At 39.0% G+C, this 21,370-nt stretch overlaps 5 protein-coding genes and 1 long non-coding RNA gene across 6 annotated transcripts; all 6 read right to left on the bottom strand.

Annotated features, from left to right (window-relative positions):
* Positions 1 to 2,330: 2,330 nt before the first annotated feature.
* On the bottom strand, positions 2,331 to 2,954 carry LOC108093302. Its single transcript, XR_006245826.1, has 3 exons — positions 2,919 to 2,954; positions 2,444 to 2,506; positions 2,331 to 2,353 (listed from the first exon to the last, which is right to left on the bottom strand). It is a non-coding gene; the product is annotated as an uncharacterized LOC108093302 (long non-coding RNA).
* A 1,850-nt stretch (positions 2,955 to 4,804) lies between these two features.
* LOC122319701 (mitochondrial dicarboxylate carrier) lies at positions 4,805 to 6,394 on the bottom strand. Its single transcript, XM_043209018.1, has 2 exons — positions 5,956 to 6,394; positions 4,805 to 5,355 (listed from the first exon to the last, which is right to left on the bottom strand). Exons 1-2 carry the CDS (start codon positions 6,381 to 6,383, stop codon positions 4,869 to 4,871), a joined length of 915 nt encoding a protein of 304 aa, XP_043064953.1. The 5' UTR covers positions 6,384 to 6,394; the 3' UTR covers positions 4,805 to 4,868.
* A 24-nt stretch (positions 6,395 to 6,418) lies between these two features.
* On the bottom strand, positions 6,419 to 7,070 carry LOC108093370. Its single transcript, XM_017193391.2, has 3 exons — positions 6,937 to 7,070; positions 6,690 to 6,883; positions 6,419 to 6,631 (listed from the first exon to the last, which is right to left on the bottom strand). The coding sequence occupies exons 1-3, from the start codon at positions 6,992 to 6,994 to the stop codon at positions 6,593 to 6,595; spliced, it is 291 nt and encodes a 96-aa protein (XP_017048880.2). The 5' UTR covers positions 6,995 to 7,070; the 3' UTR covers positions 6,419 to 6,592.
* A 361-nt stretch (positions 7,071 to 7,431) lies between these two features.
* LOC108093371 lies at positions 7,432 to 8,459 on the bottom strand. The gene is made up of 2 exons (XM_017193393.1): positions 8,386 to 8,459; positions 7,432 to 8,312 (listed from the first exon to the last, which is right to left on the bottom strand). Exon 2 carries the CDS (start codon positions 8,306 to 8,308, stop codon positions 7,691 to 7,693), a length of 618 nt encoding a protein of 205 aa, XP_017048882.1. The 5' UTR covers positions 8,309 to 8,312; positions 8,386 to 8,459; the 3' UTR covers positions 7,432 to 7,690.
* A 1,430-nt stretch (positions 8,460 to 9,889) lies between these two features.
* LOC108093300 (metallothionein-2) lies at positions 9,890 to 10,231 on the bottom strand. Its single transcript, XM_017193276.1, has 2 exons — positions 10,153 to 10,231; positions 9,890 to 10,092 (listed from the first exon to the last, which is right to left on the bottom strand). The coding sequence occupies exons 1-2, from the start codon at positions 10,175 to 10,177 to the stop codon at positions 9,986 to 9,988; spliced, it is 132 nt and encodes a 43-aa protein (XP_017048765.1). The 5' UTR covers positions 10,178 to 10,231; the 3' UTR covers positions 9,890 to 9,985.
* A 929-nt stretch (positions 10,232 to 11,160) lies between these two features.
* On the bottom strand, positions 11,161 to 16,725 carry LOC108093365 (sialin). The gene is made up of 6 exons (XM_017193386.1): positions 16,610 to 16,725; positions 14,499 to 14,580; positions 13,442 to 13,745; positions 12,430 to 12,970; positions 11,742 to 12,018; positions 11,161 to 11,671 (listed from the first exon to the last, which is right to left on the bottom strand). The coding sequence occupies exons 2-6, from the start codon at positions 14,555 to 14,557 to the stop codon at positions 11,344 to 11,346; spliced, it is 1,509 nt and encodes a 502-aa protein (XP_017048875.1). The 5' UTR covers positions 14,558 to 14,580; positions 16,610 to 16,725; the 3' UTR covers positions 11,161 to 11,343.
* Between the last annotated feature and the right edge of the window lie 4,645 nt (positions 16,726 to 21,370).

Below are 21,370 nucleotides of genomic sequence, written 5' to 3'. Positions count from 1 at the left end.
CACACAATTTATGCAGCAGGCGCAGCATATTAATGGCTGCTTATTGAGACGACAACATGGAATGTAACGAAATTTGCATTAAAACTGATTTATGCATTTGTCGTTGTGGTCGTTATTGCCGCTGTTTTGACTCTTGTTTCGGCCTGAATGTCCTGCCGACTGGATGCTACGCAGGAACATGGGAAATTTGCATAAATTTTGCGCAACCAAATGGCACTTTTAGTATGTACTTTGGTCGGGCATCAAAGCGGTGTCATAAAGTTTGAAGTCGGTGTTTTGACTAAAAGAACAAGGAAACAGTTGATTTAACAACTCCTGTTTTAAAGCATAATTTTATTATCTTTCAAAATAGTAAATATGCCAAGAAAGGCTTTTTGATGTTGATTGCCAAGAAAAACTGCTTCATAAATACTTAACCAGATACGTCTTAGAAATATATTGTTGTGTTCTGCTTAATCGATATAAACAATTTTTACAATTTATTTCAATTTATTTCTTATGAAATTAGAACCAGTGTAAATGACAATTGATATTGAAACCGTTCATGTTTAAAAACAATTATTTCACCACAGACGCCATTTAAATGTTTATTAACTACCAAAAGGCATTCCGTTAAATCCTTTCCAAACCATGCAATTATTTCCACAGAGCGATTGACACCGCAATGGTTATGCAACCCGAGAGTTTCCGATTAAATTCAATTTGGCCATCAACATTCAGCTTTAATGTGCACACAAACACACACGTATTAACGGCTATTGAGCACACCGCATACGAGTTGCTCGGCCAAATTAAATTCCTTTCCATAATTATTATTCGTTATAATTTCCGCAGCCACTCACATGAGAAGGTTATTCTGAGAAGCTTGGGGACGCATTGAATTTTTAATGTTTGTGAAATGTAATTAACTTTGCAGCGGCAACTGCCTGGAGCAGCTGGTTGAAAAAGAGCTGAAAAGTTACCTCACATTCTTGGCCGAACTTAAACACGGATTAGAACTTCGAAAGCACGTTGGCCGGCATTAATATTGCATAGACGATGGCTTCGATGAAAGCTGGAATGGCACTTCACCTTGACTCTTGTCCGGCACACCGGGCGTATGATTGTTTTCCCGTGTCAACACAACCTGTCTCCACACTGGGATTCCTGCTCTCGCTTTTCCCATTTACTCTCCCTTCTAGTTTTCCCATTTTCTGTGTAGCCTGTTAATGGCTTTAATGCGATTACACGACATCAGCCCTGTGCGCTCGCATTATGACTTCCTTGCTGAAACTCCCAGTTCCACTGGCGCACGGCAGCTTCATTAGCTTTAAAGGCCATTAAAGCATTCATCTGGGTAATGGAGTACCTCACCTCATAAAGCATTCATTCAGCATGCCAGGCCAAACAAAACGGGGCCAAAATAAAAAGAAGCGAATCGTGAAAGCGAAATAAAAGCTGGAAAAAGTTTACCCAAAAAGGAAAATGCAAATTGCAAATTCGAGATTTAATTTCGTTAGCAAACAAAGAACATGCCATTATATTTACACGTAGAATCTCTGGCGATTATTAGCACTACGTAAACTGATTAGGTCTCAATAGGTGAAGAGAAACAGTTCCAGGCTAAACAAATCTGAAGTTCAAAATAGCTTTACCCAAGTTCAAAACAAAATGAATACTGTTTCATCAAACCGAAGCTTATAAACTCTTGCAGCTTAATGAGAAACATAGAGAACAACAAGATTCATCACACATACCTGTTTAAAAAGTCAGCTATTCCACGACTATATTAACCTTAAATTAAATATAATATGTATAAAACATAAGTTGCGAATTTTCGCATTAATTTTTTTTATAATGACTTTCAAAACTCAGTTTTATGTTTAAAATAAATAAAGTTTTCTATTAATTTCATGTATATAACCAGGGCCGGCGGAAGGTGTATACCGGGTGTTGGGCACTTCACACGCCAAATCTTAGCGGGTGTGGAATTCAAAAATGCTTGACTTGTAGAAAAAATTTATTTACATCCATTGTTATCAGTTGAATGTATGATTCAAAACTGTTTCTCCGGCCCTGCATATAGAGTATATCGAAGAAAAACGAAGAGAAATCCCGACTTTACCACCGCCCAATTAAATCAGTTTCTATTTAAATAGATAGATAGTAACTCTCCCAAATACTTCCCAAGTTAAGCATTTTCCAACTTAATGTAAAAACTACTTAAATAATTATGAGATTATCATAAATAAATCTTTTCAGATTGGTACTTACTCAGTTAGCTCCTTGATCTGCACTGCAATCTTTCGTCTTCTTGAAGTAAGATAATCACCGCAACCACTTTATTCGCAACATTAACACTTAACACTTTACCCTGAAATTAAATAAGAAAAAAAATAATAATAAATAATTTGTTACAAATAATAATAGTTAGAATTATTTTGTTAGTAAAAAAGGTATTTACCTCTTTGGGTTTTTTATTCACTGCATCTTGAAGTTCACTCCAAGCAGAACGGAATAGTCATCACTGTAATGAAAAGAAGCATTCCAAAATATTAGTTAAATTATTTTATACAAATCGGTTGTTTAAAAAATACACACCCCAATGAGGTGATGCACTGCATCCTGGAGTGGAGTTCAATAAGATAACCACTGCAACCACTTTATCCGCAACATGTACACTTTACACTTTACCCTGAAATTAAATAAGAAAAAAAAATAATAATAAATAATTTGTAACAAATAATAATAGTTAGAATAAATTTGTTAGTAAAAAAGGTATTAGTAAAAAAGGTATTTACCTCTTTGGGTTATTGATTCACTGCATCTTGAAGTACACTCCAAGTAGAAAGGTATAGTCATCACCTGTAATGAAAAGAAGCATTCCAAAATATTAGTTAAATTATTTTATACAAATCGGTTGTTTAAAAAATACACACCCCAATGAGGTGATGCACTGCATCCTGGAGTGGAGTTCAATAGAAGATCACGCCATTCATAATTGATCCTGCAGCCTGTTGTCCAGTCCATTTATGTGGTGTCAGCATACTATATATTTCCGGTAACCGCATTCTTACAACTATTACTATATATATACTACATATATATATATTATATGTCGCTACTTGTTTACAATTATTAATTGTGTTTGATTTTCATGTACTTCAAGTTCAATATTTGATAAAATTTACCTTTCAAATTTCTTTCATGTTCTTGAAAACTTTCAGATCTTTATCTGTTTCTTTTAGTTTCTTTGTCAAAATATTTATGATTTTTTAAAATATATAACTTAATTATTTATTGTCTAAAGGATGTACTCACTGCGTAATAACTTTGGTGCAGTGCATCCTGATGTCGAACTTCAAGTTACAAGTTGGATGGTGTCACCAATTATTTTCTGCAATCAGCCAAATACACAACCAAAAACCTGAAAAAAAAAATATAAAAAAAATTGAATTAATTAACTGCATTTTTTTTACAAAAGCCACGTCATCACATAATTAAAAAAAACTGCAACTCACCTTTTCAGGTTTGGATGCCCTGCATCCTGGAGTCCACTACATGCAGGAAGGGATCGGGCACCTTTAAGTTCATGCCAAGTCAGGTCATGATGCAGTGCATCCTAGGAGGAGTCGACCCATGGTGCACTGCATCCGGGAGTGGACTCCAGTAGGTGGAGTCGACCCAAGATGCACTGCATCCGGGAGTGGATTCCAGTAGGAGGAGTCGACCCATGGTGCACTGCATCCGGGAGTGGACTCCAGTAGGAGGAGTCGACCCATGATGCACTGCATCCGGGAGTGGACTCCAGTAGGAGGAGTTGGCCAGATACTCTCTCCCACTCTGGAACCACGTCACTAACACACACGCACACACACACACTTCCAGAGACCGGAAAAAGTTTCTTAGAGAAACTGCCGGTCATCCCGGAGAACTGAGAAATTGGCCAAAATCAAGGGGTATCCCACTACGAATCAGCCAGAACCACTTGGGAATTATAGGTGCGAGAAAACGAAAAAAATAATTAATTATCATTGTCGCTGACGTGGCCATATTAATTTAATTAACATTTAGTTAACATTACATTTACATTATATTAAATTAACATTATTTTAACATTAAATTAACATTACATTAATAATAAATGGATTTTAATTAACATTTTACATTTAAAATAGTTTTTTTTACCTGTTGCATTTTGATTGATTGGTGTTGTTGTTTTATTAAAATTTATACTTACCTATATTATGTCAACAGTGTTTCCCTCATCATGATTTGGAATGATTTTGAAACAAAAGGGGCGGGGGGGGGATATTGAAAATTTGTGAGGTCATCACCCCACTCAAAACTGTTTCTCCGGCCCTGTATATAACATAGTTGCTATAGAAGCAAGCAAACTACAGTTTTTCTTTAGGATTAAAAAAAAAAACCTCCCACAAGGCCTTGTTTCGCAATACTTGGAAAAAAAATTTAAATTGTCATACATCTCTTACTATTACTATTACTTTGTTCGTAACTATTTAAATACAAAAGGTTAATTAACGGAAAGTGATTTGGTGATGTCAGTTTCTTGAAATTTCATTTGAAATTCAAAAGTCATAAGCACCGTTTGCAAAAAATCATGTTAATATGATAACAGGCAACGGCGTAATAATTTTGTTTTCGTTATTTGTTCGACCTCCCAATTCGATATAGACTTCCGATACTGTCCGTTCCTACTTTTACACAGTGCGCCATAACTACACAACTTTGGAAAAGCTTAATCCAGATAACTTTTAAACTGAGAAACTATTTTACAGATGGTAGACAGATGTTGATAATGATCTAGAATATATATACTCTGCAAGAGTATAAAATTTATAAATTTTTATTTACACACACAAGAAATTTTATTGATCGTCGTCGCTGTAGCGATAGTAAGGACCCGTTTTTTTTGGCTCTGGCAAATAACCGAAATGGGTCCTAAGGAACTCGAGGCCTAGGAACAGCAAAACAGTATGCGGCAATAGACGCGTTAAGGCTGGAACATAGCCCTTAAAAAAGGCCAGTGGGCCCTCCTTTGAAGTCTTAAAAAAAACATCTGTGAGTGAGGAATATTCCCCGGGTGCAGCGTTCATCCGCCGCGTCTTCACCACATCGATCGGTTGTGTTAAGGAAGTGGCCACCGTGGCCGAGATGACTGATGCTACGATGTAGGTGCTCATATTCTCCGGCATGCCCAGCTTCACCAGGTTGTTCTTGCTCTGCTCGTAAAAGGCGATCTGGCCCACAGTCATCAGCATTCCCCGTATTGCGGTCATCGAGGAGCCGTTGAACAGACTGCGCCATCCCTCCTCGCGGGTGATCCTTACGAGTCCGTCGATGGCGTGCTTGTAGCTGAGAAGAAAAATATCAAATATATTCTAAACAGCTTTAAACCACTAAGTTCTAATTTAACCATAATGTTGCACCGAACCGTATTTAAAGCAAGTGCATATTTCTAACAGAGAAATATTTTATGCAACGTGTTGAGTCATTTGATTTAAAGGAACTAACCTTAATTAAAATATATAAAAAAAATAACAAAGGTTAAGGGTTAATGGCAAAGCTTAAGTTCAAGGTATATGTTTCAAGATCTTGCTTTTAAACAAATTAAAAAAAATTTTAGCTGTATTTCAAGGTGCCCAAAGCTCCAGCCTTTAAGATTGTTATTTGGCAGCAAGATTATATTGAGTTCCTTGATTATAATCTATATATTTAAATTATGAATTTTAACATATTTATCAGTAAATTCTTTCCAGTAAATTGGAAGAGTTTGTTCTTTTAAGGTAGAGATATTTTTTAAAGTTTCTTTTATTTACTATTCCGTTTTATGTTGTTAAATAGGGATTGGATGATGTTCAACGATATCTTTTTAATAAAATGATTTGGCAATTATGCCACAAAACAATTAGAAAATTTTGTCCGGAGTGTATACTTAGAAAAGAAGAATCCTACTTGCGTCTGTTTTCCGGAGGCAACTTGACATCGTTCTGCAGGCGGACATTGATGAGATCAGCAGGAGCACCCACATAACCGCCGATTCCTCCAGCAGCTGCCGCCAGAAGCGTTTTGCTAGTCATGGTGCTTGTATCGATAATTTCCGATCCGGCCGTATAAATGCCAAAGCGGGCCAGCGTGTAGGTATATTGGCGCAACATCGAGGCCGAGATGCCACTGTACATGGCCAAAACGCCCTGCTCGCGAACAATCTTCTTTGAGGTCTGAAAGAGCGATAGCTTCTCCGCCTGCGTCTGGATGAGCACCTTCATCAAGTCCAGTGGATGAGTGACCAGGGCGGCAAACGAACTGGCCACGCCCCCAAAATACCATCGGGCAACGCGCCGGTTGTTGTAGGACAACAAGTTAGCTCTCCTTACAGACATCTTCCCCGTTTTATAAAGTGATTCCTTACACTAAATTTATATGAGACTTCAAGCACGGAATTTATTTTAAAGTTTTGTATTATGATGTATTATAATTATGTATTAGACGATCAAGTCGATATGAGTTTGGCGGCAGGGATAGTGTGATCTCAATTTGAATTTAGGATTTGTAAATAAATTGATGTGGAACTGATAGAAGAACATAACTCTTAAATGTAGTAGAAGTTAGGTCTGTTCTTGGACAGATCCTGCAAAAAATTAAGGAAATCAATAACAATATACTTTAAAAATAGTATAAGTACTTACCCCCAAGCTGTAAAGTAGTGGAATGGAAATGAGTGATCCACCGACAAGAATAAAGTCCAAAAATCGTTCTTTGGTAACTTCGTTAATAGTGGTCATATATATATAAAAGGGAATAGTTCCCACGATCAAGCAAAAATTTAACAATAGCACCATTAATATTATTTTAACTGCTCCGACAGACTTGGTTTTATTTCCTGAAATAAATATGATAAAATGGATTCCAGATTAACTCCGACTTTTGCATTACCTGGCTCCAATAGGTTAACAGAATCCTGTAGTCCATCCTCAATCTTCTCCAGCTCCATTTTGTGTTTTTAGTGGAAGTCTGTTAGCAATTTTAAGAAGTATTTTGTATGTATGTGACACTTAATTCAATGCAACTTGTATACGTCTGAAAATCAAGAGCTTAAGAATTATTTGAAATGTAAAAAAATATTCGTTCAGCAACTCAAGTAAATATTACAACGAACTTACATTAAAAAACGGAAACTGATTTTTTGCCTCCATGGTCCTGACCAAAATCCGTCATACGTATTTCTGTACCTTTACTAACTTAAATGTTTAAGAAATTTAAAAGTTCTTATATAGGAAAGGTTCAGTTCCATTACTGATATAATATAAAAAGTTATATTACCCATCTGTATTTTGACTTAAAAACATTTCAATATGCGTTGAATAACATTTTCATAACGAATTTCAACGTATTCAAATTAGGTGAAACCAAACTAAGGGAAACCAAAAATGTGGTCGAGGAAATATTTTATATTAACATATTAAATAAATGCGTTGTATTGAGAAACATTTGAAAAGTCATTAGCATTCGAACATGTTGGACAACAAATCTTGTTAAATATGGGAATTGATATTTAAGTGGTTAAAAAAATTCTCCATAAATCATTTGGTTGTATAAAAAATGTGTTCAGTCTCGGTTTTCTAGATTCTTGATAGCTGGTGACTGGAAGACCACCACGCTCCTAACCCTTGACCTGTGACCTGACTTTTTAGTTTTCCTTCCGCTGGTCTTTCCCCTGTTCCAGCTCCTTCTCCTTGTCATTTCCCTGGCTCGGTCCCTGATCCTGCTCCTGGTCCATCTTCATTTTCTTTGCCTCTCTCTCACTCTCCTCGTAGGCCTCTATGCGGTTCTCCAGTCGGTCCACCTCCAGCCACATCTGGGAGGCCACGTGCCATGGTGGCGGTGGATCCTCGTTAATCGTCTCCAGCAACGAGGCCAAGCGCTTCCGATCGGACTCGTTGGCCTCCTCGCGCCTGTTGTTCACCAAGTTCTTCAGGTAGCTCATCTGCCGATTGCCGGTCTTTGGGGTGACCACTCGATCGGCTGGCTCCACAGCTCCGCTGCCATCCGTCTGGCAGGTCTTCTCATTCGGGCAAGGCTGGAGAAATGCCTCGGAAATTGGACCAGACTGGCAGTTTGGACCAGGCTGAGGAACTGCCTGAGAAATATCCTTCGCCTGGACTTTAACCTTCTTGCGCTTGGGCTGACTAATGGAACGGAATTCAGTTTGGGTGCCAACCGTACGGCAGTTTTTGCTCTCATTATTCTGAACCACTGGTGGTACAGTTCTCGAGGCGATAATCGAAATGCGCTTCCTTGGACCCATGGCTCTGGTTTCCAAAACACCCAAAATATAAGCAAATATTTTACGGAAAGTATTCAAATAATCGCACCAGCTCTTACCAATATTTTTATTTCAGCTTTGACAGGAAACCTTAGTGCATACCGAAACCCCAATAAATCTTAGTATATTGAAAAGTGAAAGAGTTGTCACCAAAAGGATTTTATTTTTATTGCTAGTGATTTTATGTATTGGAAAACTTAAAAAAAACCTCCTAAAATACTACTACTACCTAAAAATTCTTTCCATTTTTATTTTAAGCCTTTTCTTAACAAATATATGCTTATTCTAGTATTCATCCGGCCTTCTTCAGCTAAATATTATGGAATGAAAATAAAATACAAGCTGTAGCGTATTGATTATGTAAAACCATATATTATTTGATAGAAATTTTAAGCTTGTGTGTCCAAAAATACCTGTATAAATGCCGCTCTTCTTTTGCTTTGTTATAGGTAATCAAATGCAACATTTCATGCCAACAATTTTTTATTCAATTTTGTTTTATATTGCACTTTGCATGTGCTTTAAAACATTTTTGGTTATTATTTCTTTTTATATCTGTTGATTTGTCCAGTAAAGTATACCAACTAGTCCAAGTTTAAGAGCGTTTTCTTGTCACATTATTCACACCTGATTTGCCAGAAGATTGCTACTCACTTCCGGCAGGAACAAAGCAAATCGAAGCAAAACGAGCTCGGCACGCAACAAAGCCCTCAGAGAAACGCCTCAATCACGCACCCGTGATTATGCTAATGGATCTGAACCACTGTTGTTTCATAAATATTTTGACAGCTCAAGCACCGGAAACGGACGCTTGAAATTGTCCGCAAGTGCCTGTATTTTAATTGGTCATTTGGTTTTGACAGCTGGAAAAGCTCAGGCCTAACCACTCGAATGGAGTGCTCAACCGCTCTTTAAACATTTCAGCGCGAAGTGGCGCGAGGCTAACTAATAAATAAATATCCCTGGGCAGGTGGGCTATTATTTAGCCGATCCAGATACATATCAATTTCGTTGGCACACCATTAAAGTTTTGCCTGCGCTACAGAAATTTTCTACCAGGAGAGCTAGATATTTTTGGAACGCAATAACATTGGAAACGAATTTTCCGTCTCTTGCCTAAAAATTATTTTATGCCCAGCTATATTATTCGAATAGAATCCATTTCGCAGCCGAGTCCAGTCGCAAATTGAAACGGCTAAATAATTTGGTTTCGGCTCGATGGAAAGGCAAATTGAATGTTATTTCTGTTTATATTTCGCTTAGGCAACAATTCAACGAACTTTCCATTCGCTTTTCATCGGAATGACCGTTGATGGATTGGATTTTAATGCCGGTGCAGATGTCAGCGAGTGCACAAATATTTGCAATACCGCCCAATTTGTCGCATTGCGTTGGATTTGTTTATGTTGCCATGTAATTTTATTTTGCGGTTTGGCTAACTGAAACGCCAGTTCACGTTTATTATTTCACCATAATTGGTTTTGGCTGCCAAATGCCGAAAATATAATTATCGGATTGTCAAATGTCCGACCGCCCAAGACGAAAAAGACGAACAGCGGAAACTTTTAAATGCCCGAAATCTTCATAAACTTTATTTATTGCGTCCAACTCAGTGGGAGTTAAGCGTTAGTTTGGAAGTTATGTAGTAAGTTGGCTCGTTCATTTGTTGCTGCAACACTGGTCCTTGGGTCCGTTCTTGCAGACGCACTGGCAATCCTTATAGCAGGCGCAGTTGCCGCCGCACTTCTGGGCCGAGCACTGGCAGTCTGTTGGGAACGGAGAACGCTTGTCAATTATTTGGTTCGCTTCTGTTTTGCATCACTTACTTGTTCCACATCCCTTGCAAACCATTTTGTAGGTATAGTATCTCTGACTTTCACTTGGCTAAGACGAACTGAATTTCACTTGTTTGCTTGTTGGCTATTCCAACGATTTACCCTCCTTATATACCAACTTGAACTCGAATACGAACGAGTGCAAAATTGCACAGATCGAAAACAAATTTGTTTGTTTGACCCGTCTTATCACGTCGTGTGCAAGCCTGGGGGCGAGTGCTACGCAATTTATCAGACGATTGGCTAGGCAATTTTTTTGCGCACGCGATTGCTCGCCAACTCGCTGCACACGAACTTCCCATCGCCTTATCAGCTGGCCGCGTTGCGTATACGCCGGGTATGATGACGCAATTGTCAGCCCAGAAGCACACAATAAAATGTATAAAATATTGGGGACAAACCAGCACGGAAGTTTCAGATAAAAATAAACAGTTATTTTTATTTTCAATCATATTCATACACTTCAATTGAATACTCTCTCGTTTAGTGGCTTAACCTTTTCCCGTACAAATATTTACGTTAAGTTTAACTGCCTGAAGCTAACCCATAAATGTATATTTATTGCCTACAAGCCTTTTGAAAGCTTCAGCGGTTAAAAATAGGTCAGCAAGCCAATGGTGCTTTAAAACAGTTGAACATGAGTTTAAAACTCAGCGTGAGTCTTACGAGTTCATTAAACAAAACAGTTGTACGCTTTAATTTGAGAGATAATTATAATCAACCATTCCATAAAAGTTTTTTAATTGGATTTCATACACCTTACCTGAAAAATATGTTTACTTAAAATTAATAATCGTAATTAGCTGTTACGATAACAGCAAGAAACAAAAATAGAAGCATAATCATTTAACATTCCGGCATTTTAACAGAATAATAGTATTTGAAAGAGTATACTTTTGGGTACCTGAACAACACACCCTTAACAAAATCCATTAATGATTTAACAACACAGTGCTTTGCATACTTTGCGGATCATTCACAAAAAAAAACAAAAACAAATACTTGTAATAAAATGCCTTGTTTATTCGCAAACACACTCGTGGCGAGTGTTCAGAAAGACTAAATGGATTAACATACATAAATAGAGACACAATGGTGCGCATATCGCTAACATCACAAAAACGTAACAACGACAAATACTAAAGCACAAATTCATGATGTGATGACGCCAAACTGAAGAAGTTAGTCCTTCAATTCGGCGGCTGTGTTGACAAACCCGGCGGTTTGGGTCAACTGCAGTTGGGCCTTCTCCTCGGCTTCCTGGGCCTTCTGCTCTGGGGTTTTGGCCCACTCCTGCAGTTCGCCGGAGCAGTAGAACCAGTAGATTACGCAGCCGATCAGGTAAATGCCCGCCGAAATGAAGAACACGATGCGCCACTCATCACTCGTTTGGTTGGTGACCACATAACCGGTGAGCAGAGGACTCACGATGCCCGGAATGGTGGCGAATGTGTTGCCAATTCCCATCAACACACTGGCGTGCTGGGGCGCAATGTCCAGGTGATTAACCCTGCGAATGATTAAATGGAAATGAGCACCACTCCCATCAAAGATTACACCTGCAGGGAACTACTACTCACGCAAATCCTGACCAGGCGAAGGCTCCCAGGCCCACGGCAATGGTCAGACTCACCACCGACCACGTGGGATCCAGCAGGTAGGCCGTCAGCATCATGAACACCGTCTGGGCCAAAAACGCTCCGCAGTTGAAGTTGCGCCGCACCTGAGTGGTCGTCCAAATGCCCTTCACCTGCAGCCAATCAGCCAAGTAGCCGGACACGGCCAGCAGGATGCCCATGGCCAAATAGGGAACGGCCGACAGGATGCCCGTTTTGCCCAGGTCGAAGTCGAGAGTGTCTGAAATGGCACGGGGTGAAAGTGATAAGTGCATTGCCAAAGGCCACAAACTATTAGGTCTATCCAAAACTTGAACCCTGATTTAGTTCGTACCAGAAAATAATCAATACATTTAACTACTATTTGTAGTATGAATAAAAGCAGGCAAAAATAAGTTTCTCTTTAAAATCAATTCAGAGATTTTTCAGTATTATTAAATTTGAAAAAAATATTTGCTTGAAAATGTCTTTGGATCCCTTTTTTTTACGTTAAATTCCTAAATTATTGATTAATCTCATTAAGAATTTTTTCTTTTCGTTCTCACTTTAATTGCCTGGCAAAACATGAAAGTTTTCAACAACTTAAACTGGAAACAAAAAAAAAACCTTTAACTGATTTTAGTTCGTTGAGTGTACTGTTTTGCATGCTTACCTCTGAGGAAACTTGGTAGCTGGGTGAGCAGAGTGTAGAAGCCCCAGTTCTCCGAAAAGTGAGAGGCCATGATGGCGTAGAAGGCCATCGATGTGAAGATGGACTTCCAGGGGTGCTTGATGTGCTTGGTGCCCACATACCCAATGGTCTTTTGAATGTAATCGCACTCTTCCTTCGAGCAGAAGCGATCCAATTCGGGTCCGGCTTTAACAAAGACGAGCCAGGTGATGTACCAAATCACACCGATAGTTCCAAACACGTAGAATACGCTCTCCCAGCCGTATTTGGTGGCCAGGAAACCGGAGCACGGCATCGCCACCACGGTTCCCGCATAATTTCCCGCAAAGGCAATCGAGGCCATTCGCGATCTTTCCAATGGAGGCGACCAGCGGGCCCAAACCGCATGGATTCCGGGGAAGGTGACTCCCTCGAAGAAGCCCTCGATGATTCGAATGGCCAGAAACATCTCCAAACTGTGCTTGGCGGCCAGCGGAGTCAGCAGGGTCAGAATGGCAGTGCTGCCGATTCCAGTGCCGAAAACCTAATTAGGAAGGAAAAAAAATATTTATTTTAATACTATGGTGAAAAAAATTAACAACGAAAGATTAGCATCAAGATTTATTTTATAAAGAATAATTATATATAGTTATTTATTGGATACATTTGTTAAAAAAAAATAATTAGTTGAGTTATTAAATCTTCCAATCTGCAATATTGTAAAACGAACTAGTTTTTGAATAGTAAAAGTTTAGTTTAATACATCAACACTATGTAGTTTAAGTTGATGTTAAATGATAAGATATAAGATAAGATATAAGATGTACAAATATTCACACTCTTGATTATCAAGTGCCGTTTAAAAACAATATGTTTTATTACTACTTGCTAACTCGTTGTTAACACAATGATATATGATCGATAGTTTGTTCATTGTTCACATTGCTTGTTAAATAATATTGAGATCGAGATAAATAAAAAACATATAATAGTTAAAACTATAATAGTTACTCACAATGTTGCCACCGATCTTGGTGCCAATGTAGCCGCCCAGGAACTGAGTAAGGATGTAGCCGTAGAAGAAGGAGCTCAGGATGAGGCCCTTCTGCTTGGAGTCCCAGGGGAAGTCCTGCTCGTAGGACACGTTCCCATCGCCATCTATTACCGTGCGGTTCTCGGTCATGGCCACAATGGCCACCGAAAGGTTCACCCGCAATGAGTAGACGTTGAAGAACCCGAAGAAGGCCAATAGAACCACAATGTAGCGCTGTTTGCGCCAGAAGCGCCAGGTGAGTGGCTCACTCTCCGTGATTTCATTGCTGCAAAGATTATTAAATTGTTTATTAAATGGTTTATTGGCCAGCAGGGTTCTTCGGAGGTGCTGCTAAGGTGATACCCATGCAAATGAGTAGCCGGCAGGGTTACTTTCCCTTTCGGCTAGCAAGCATTTGCTGCAGACGGTTTCGGTAAACTAGGTCCGCTTTTTTTTGCGTCTGGAACGGGAACCAGTTTTCGAGTTGTGTTATCGACTGGTTTATTCAACCCATATCGCCACTGGGGCCCGAAAAGTCTATTTACTTCGCCAACTGTGTATATGCAAACAGTGGGCTATGCGAAAATAAACATTTGTCATATTTAAAATAATTAAGCAGATAACAAGCAAATTGTAGACTTATAAACAAATCAAAATTCTATGGAAGGTTCTGTTATTTATTTGTTAAGATTGTAAATTATAAAAAAAAATTGTTAAATGTTTTTATTTATTTAAATTTATTTTGTCTTATTAAGACAAAGTAAATCAAAACAAATCATATTAATTTCTAATCAAGTTTGGTTACATTTCCGGTTATAAAAAACATTTATTATTTGGGTAAATAATTTTCTGAAAAATAAATGCTCTCATATTTTTTTAAATGAGCTACTGAACAGATTTCTATTTAAGTTCGGTTGAACTTTTAGTTACCGAAACACACCTGCTTATATGAACTGTTGGGCTTAGTCTAATTTCTTAGACTCTTGAGTAATGCGGAACCGATTAGAAGTAGCTATACTGCCTTGCAGAAAGTACTCACTTGTTATGGTGCACCTGCTCCAGGTGCTTGCCGTTCTTGGGAGCCTCCAGGTCGGTCATTTTGCCAGCCGATCAACGTGAGCCTGAAAAACATTTAATTTGTTTATACAATGCGGCAATTGTGAGTCTTGGCAACTCGTGTGCGTGCTGGCGATTCATTAAACTCGAATTGAAGCTGATTGACCCAACGAGTCGATGATGAGGCTCCCCCACACAAAAGCGCGTTATAATTCCGCGATTTGTTAGATCTCGTGTAGCGCCCTGACTTTATATACTATATATAGCGGGGAGATTTGTTGCGTGCCAACGGTCGTGTAATTGCCATTGACACTGAGCGAAGAGCAAACATTTTGCTAAGCAATTTGTGGCCCTCTAATGCGGAAACATAATACGACAAAGATGCGAGATTTGAGACGGGAATAGAATAGAAGTCTGATGCTGGGCATCCGCCGCGGGAACGCATCTTAACTCAATTATCCATTTAGCCCATTAAGCAAATGGTTCGCCAATTGTGGCACGCGAAATCCCGCATAGAACCTCACTCTCACTCTGGATGTCATAATCAAATAATTGTGGCGTAAGTGAGCCAAGTCTGGCGAGTTGATTCGCCTTGATTTGCAAATTGCACGAATTTTCGGCAATGCCAACACGCGCTGCTTTTGAATGTCATTTTGAATTGAAGCTATCGCAGCGCAGCACGCACGTGTTGAATCCCTGCAATCAGTGAAAGTACTCGCTACACTTTAAAAAACTACTACTAAACCTTATAAAATCGGATTCTGTGATGCTTTAACTTGGATCAAAAGGGTGAGACAAAAAAAAACACTTTTGAATGTATGAAAAAAACATTTTAAAATGAATGTGTTATCTAGGTGTCTGTGCTAGATATGAGTGTAATAAAAATTAAGATTGAAATAGTCTAAATAAAAGTTAAAAGATTTTACGATATTTTTAAACTAAAACTAAAAATACTGATAAGAAACGTATGTTTTTTTAAGTGAATGAACAAAGTTACTTGCTTACAAGCAGATTGTGATTATACGTTTATGACAGCTACCGCACAATCAGCTGCTATAAACCAAAGGAAAAAAGTACCAAAAGTTTTCCATATTATCAAACCTTTCCACCAAGAGTGTCATAAAACAATTGGCTTGACGGGTTAAAAAGCTAATTGATATTTAATGGACTTATTTCTGACGGTTTTACTTTCAACCTTTGTTTATGCTTCTAGATTAGCGACCGTAAAATGATATATATAGCTTGGTTTTGGGCTTTTACTGGCACATGGTTATCTGCATTTTATTTTTCAGACGAAGAATATCAAGAATACATGCTGAGATTTTTGTTTTATGGAGTGCCATTTTGGGTGTAATAAATTCCTGCCTCGGATGTTCGCATACAGCAAACCTTTTCGACAGCTCCATAAGAAACCCGTTGCCTCTGATAAGTAGCAGCTTTGCAAAGTATATGTACTTTTTGCTTAAAAATGGCTCGATTTAGAAAGAGTCATGACATGTGATTAGGAGCTCGCAATTTCAGTTTTGTAAATACTATAAAAAACCGTATAAAAAGACTTTCGATTTACAAAAAACAAGTTTGCTGCACAACAGCTGCAACTCAACGGGAGTCCGGTAAAATATCATTTCTAAATGTTTACCTTAGTGAAAAGTATGGCAGTTTTGTCGGTAAATAACAGGTTATACAAAAATGGCCATCTTCGAATACAAAATTAAGCCTCCTACATTTTTTGATTTACATCAAAAAATCTTAAATGTAGTATAAGTCTATAGGAAGTATAATTGAAGAAAACACTAATGTTACTATCCAAAAATGTTGATTAAATTATTTAAATGATTCAACTGTCATTTAATTTGTCTGAAAACACTTGCAATTGGCAAGAAAAACTTTGCAACAGCTGCATTCCGGTAAAAAAAAGGCGGCAAAACGTCTTTAATTAAAACTTCACCGAAGGCAGTTGAGCAAATAGCAAGTTCAATAAACAGCAGCACATATGTACGCACGAAAACACTTTGTAAAAATTGAAGACACTTTGGCAAACTGCGGCACAAACTTTTTTTGGGGCAAGAAACGAGAGTAAAAGTCAAAACGCACCGATTGAAAGTTAAAACAGGAATCCCAACTGCTTGCTCGCTCTGGTCTCGATCGATCCGTTCGACTGCACTGCTTGCCGCGATTTGTGGGCGTGGGCAGGTGTGAAGTCGTCGGTGGCTGGCAGCGGACTGAACCCTCCAGCGTCATTTGGCTCAGCAGCTTAACTCGGCAGCAGCAGCAGCGGCAGCAGCTCGATCAAGGCAGCTGAGTTTTTCGGGAGCGGGAGCCGGGATTTCCATACCACTCATCATCGTGCATCGTTCATCGCTCGTCGTTCAGTTAACTTCAATTGAGGCACTGGCACTGCCAGGTAATAAAATCGGAGAAAAAAACCGAGAGAAAGAGGCAGGAACCTTGGCGTGATTAGACCGCCGCGGTGCTGATAGTGATCGGAATAAAGCTTATCGTTTGATTAGCCAGAATATGTGGCGCTTGTAAAGATAAATTGTCCGGCAATTTGAGCGGCCAGCGAGCAATACGCATGTGTTGCTTAATTGAATTTGCCAGATTTGCGGGCAATTCGGTAGCTACTTTTAGCTCAAAGGGAACAAGTGAAAATAAGTGCCTTCGCATGGCTTTTTTAAATAACATAAATAGAAAATTATGTTTAAATTTAGGTTCGCCAATGGGTGTAGTTAAATAGTCGGATATTGTTAAGCCATGGCTTGTGCGGTGATAATATAATAATAAATTTAATAACAATTTAATTTGGTTTACCAATAAGGAATTTTGGAAATTATTTAGTTCAATAATCGTAAGCAAATATACATAAAAGTGGGCGTGAGATCTCTTTTAATAAACACAGATAAATAATAATTTACTTTTGATAATTAGTAAATCATGTTAAAAAAGTTATTTTTAAACACATTACCTTGCTAATTTAATTACCACGTAGAATTAATTAGCTGTTTTTGTCGCTGTCAACGCATTAGTAAACATAATTGATTTAATTGCTTAAATAGAGTGGGTTAAAGACATTTTGCTATTGGCTGTGGAAGGATTTTATTAATTTATTCATGTTTACTCACCACTATTTTATGAACTAACATTACCTGTCTTAGTATATTTTTAGTCAAGCCTTATATTTAAGCAAATAACCACAATGCAGTAAACAAGTTGGTGCCAAAAACAAATTAGCATGCAGCTCACCACAGAAATTAACATCAAGGAATCGAGCACGACAATTTTGTGGCTTACGCCTTAACTAATGTCATCTATTTTCATTGTCAAGTGAGAATTGTTTGTGAAATGCTTGCGAAAACAAACAGCTTGCATAAATATCCAGATAAAAGTGGTTTCTTTTATTATCCTAAGATATTCGCTTGATATGATTTACGTATAGCCACTAATTAGCCGAGCGGCGTTTATATGGATACTTATAGGTATTAACAGGGTATTTTGGACATAGTGGGTGTCGATGAAAGCTAACAGCGGCAAGCAGTGCAATTAACAGAGGTAAGCAGCTGGCCTTATCGGCTCTGCTTGATCCATAAACTATACGTAACGAATACGCCTCGTTGGCTCGAAATAATTGCTACTATTTGTTTACAATATTTTTGGAAAAAAACTCGTCTTGAAAAAATGTCACGAGACATACGAGCAAAAACAAGCTACACATAAAAATGCAAAGTCCAACAAATTTTTGTTCAAAAATTTATTCTTTAGGAAATGTTTTTTAATGTAAACATCCGCCGCTTCCTCTTTTAAATCGATTTTCAAGAAATAATTATTTAAATTTAAAAATGTTTTAACATTTTAAAAAATGCATTGAAAAATTCTCTCTTTCATGTACACCAATCGAAATATTAAAAAACTTGCGAATTGAAGTTAAGCCATCTGCCACGCGTTTTTTCGGGCACGGACATATCATAAACAATTGCCGCAGTCACACGTGCTGCAAAACAAATAAACAAAGTGCGGCAGCTCAATTTACATGCTGCAAGCGGCTGGAGCACGTGACAAAAACACTGCAACATCCCGGCCTCGAATATTGGCGAAACAAAAGCAAACGCAGCTATAACAGCAACATGTGGACATGCTGAATTAAAAACGAAAAGAAAATAGCCAGAATTGATTGCTCGAATGACAATGCCGGGTGGCTGTCGGCACCAAAAGCCCCAAGGATATGTGTGTACTGCAATTAATTGATTTTTTGGTTCGCCCCAACCGAATTTGCCATATGTGGGTTAAACGAGCGCCTGGCAGCGATAATTTCACACCTCAATGCAAATCGAAGGCATGTCGTGTTCTCACGACTGTCTGGAATCGGGTTGTTTATCGAAAAAGGGGCCAAAATGCGTTAAGCAACCCGTTTCAAAATCAAGGCAAGCCGGAATGGCAACAAATTGGATTCGCAGCTAAAATCCCTATTAAATGCGCCATTTACTGGGGATTTGCGCTTATTTTTCACAGCTCCTCGGACCAGGTGTCGAATTTGCTGCTCGGCAAGCGCTTTTGCATTCGTCGACTCCATTGTTTGCGCCTTTGTGTGCTCGTTGCTCTGCTAAATTGCATTTTAATTGTGCGCTCAAAGCAAACGCAGCTAAGTGCAAACAATTTCGGCTGAATGCGCGACAAACAAAACCAGAAAATTGCTCGCAATGCTTTAAGCGGGCTTTTCTTTCCCATTTCGCAATTCGCATTTTGCAATTCGCATTTTGCAATTCGCATTTCACCATTTCGCTATTCGAATTTGCTACACCTTCAAGCCGAAAAATACGGGAAAACGAACGAAAAACGTTTCAATGCAAATTTGTCTTTTGACTTTGACTACGTGAGCCTTTAATGGTTTTTTCTGCTAGTAACTTCAGCAGTAAACTCGAAACTTTTCAACTTCCTGGGCCGTCCCCTTTGATTTCGAGTTGACAAAAGTTCGCAGCGAGCTGAGCGCATATTACAAAGGCCCCGTTTCTCGGACACGAAGGCGGTGGGCGGGGCTCCGTTCGTTTTCCAGGGATCCAGAATCCAGGGCGCCCTGTGCCATTGCGCTTTTTTCCCTACTTGAAATGCAGCAGCTGCCGTTGCTGCGAGCAAAGCTAAAAGCACAAGTCCTAAACCCCTTCGATTCCCAGTTGCCGGTACTTGGACATTCTATTTTCATTCCATTTGGACACACGTAATTCCCCGAAGGTTAACGCAACTCCACTCTCGGCCGAAGCTGTTTAAATATTTTAGCTAGCTGCAAAGCCAAACTTTGCCTAATTGCCAACCAGATAGCGCAGTGAAGTAGGCTATGCCGAAAAGAGGTCACCAGTCAAGGCTTTTCCTCGAGCTTAAATCGGGCAATGCAAACTTATTGAAAAGATTGGTAAAGTTGTCGTTAAGACTTTGGCAAGTATTACCATAAATAAATAAATAATAGTTTTAAAGACATCCACTTGAGCAACAGTTTCAGCTTTAAACGAAACTTTCACATAAGATAAATATATCTTAAAAACATTCTCTCAATAAGATAAATGCAGACAAATCAATTTAAAGGTCCAATTAAATCCAAATTAAGGGTCTTCATAATTTATACTGCAAATAAAGAATCATGTAGATTAGCTTTTAAATAAAGTAAATTAAATTATCTTTGGTTTTTGTACAGAAAAGCCTGAAGATGCATACTGATGCTACATAACTTTATTTTATTGATAGTTGGAGAATTCTTGTTAGTTCCTTGCGATTATCCAGTTAACCAACCATGAATAAATTTATTGCATGCAATAAACAGTTTTTATTTCCTTAAACTCACTCATGTTTGATTCCCATTTGCAAAGGGGTAAAGGCCAGAGGTCAGACTCATTTGGAGTGCTGCTTTCGACTCCATGTTTTAATGTCATTGGAAATATACACGAGCTGAAAGCTTTTTAATGACCATAATTTAGCTGTAGCAGCAGCAACAGTAGCTGCTCGGCGAGTACGCATCCTGGGTCAAGGATATGCACATGTGGCCAGAACATCCGCTGCAAAGACTAGCTAACCTTGCGCATAATTAAGCCACGAGCACGCAGCAACCGCAGAAGCAGCAACAGAAGCAGAAGCAAAAGCAGAAACAGCGGCAGAGACATCCGCATGGTTAATCATACGCCACGTTGGCTCCGAAGACTTTTGAAAAATTTATTCAGCAGGAGCCGAAAAGGCTTTTCAGAGCACTAACAAGCGGGAGCGCAATGACAACGGCAAATATTGTGACAATAGCGAAAACAAAAACCGGAGAGGGGAGGGGAGGGCAAAACAGGCTGCACAGCGTGCCCGCTTGTGTAAATATGGCATTTTATAATAACAAAGCACGTCGCAGGTGCAATTAGTGTGCAAATAAGCGTTTATTTGCCATCCGAGGCAGGACGACAGCCAGACAGGACAGACAGACAGGACAGCCGAGAGACTGGGAAAAAGACAGGGGTTGACCTCGTTGGCACCCCCGAGCAAAATTAGAATTCAATTCGGTTCGGCCGGCAATGTCACCGGGGAGTCATATTCAAGAAAATTGCCCAAGATTATGTCGAGTGAAGTTTGCTGGCCCATAAATCAAGCAACGCTTACACTCGAACAACAACAAGCGATGCTCGTTGCATGCAGCATCCATTGCAACAACAAAAGCAGTTGCAGCAGGGGCAAAACCAAAGGGAAAGGCAAAGGCAATGCCATCAGATCAGCTCGCTTGGAGGCGGCTAAACAACATTACTCAAGGCACCGAGGACACGAGGACATGCAACATCCAACACACACGCCACACGAGGCAGGACAAACAAGAAAACTAAACCCTGACCAGTTGGGGAC

The sequence above is a fragment of the Drosophila ficusphila genome, unplaced genomic scaffold (assembly GCF_018152265.1).
Source record: "Drosophila ficusphila isolate 14025-0441.05 unplaced genomic scaffold, ASM1815226v1 contig_791, whole genome shotgun sequence".
In the NCBI taxonomy this organism is placed as follows: domain Eukaryota; kingdom Metazoa; phylum Arthropoda; class Insecta; order Diptera; family Drosophilidae; genus Drosophila; species Drosophila ficusphila.
The sequence above is the reverse complement of the archived record's forward strand: the minus strand, read 5'-3'. Positions and strand labels throughout refer to the sequence as shown.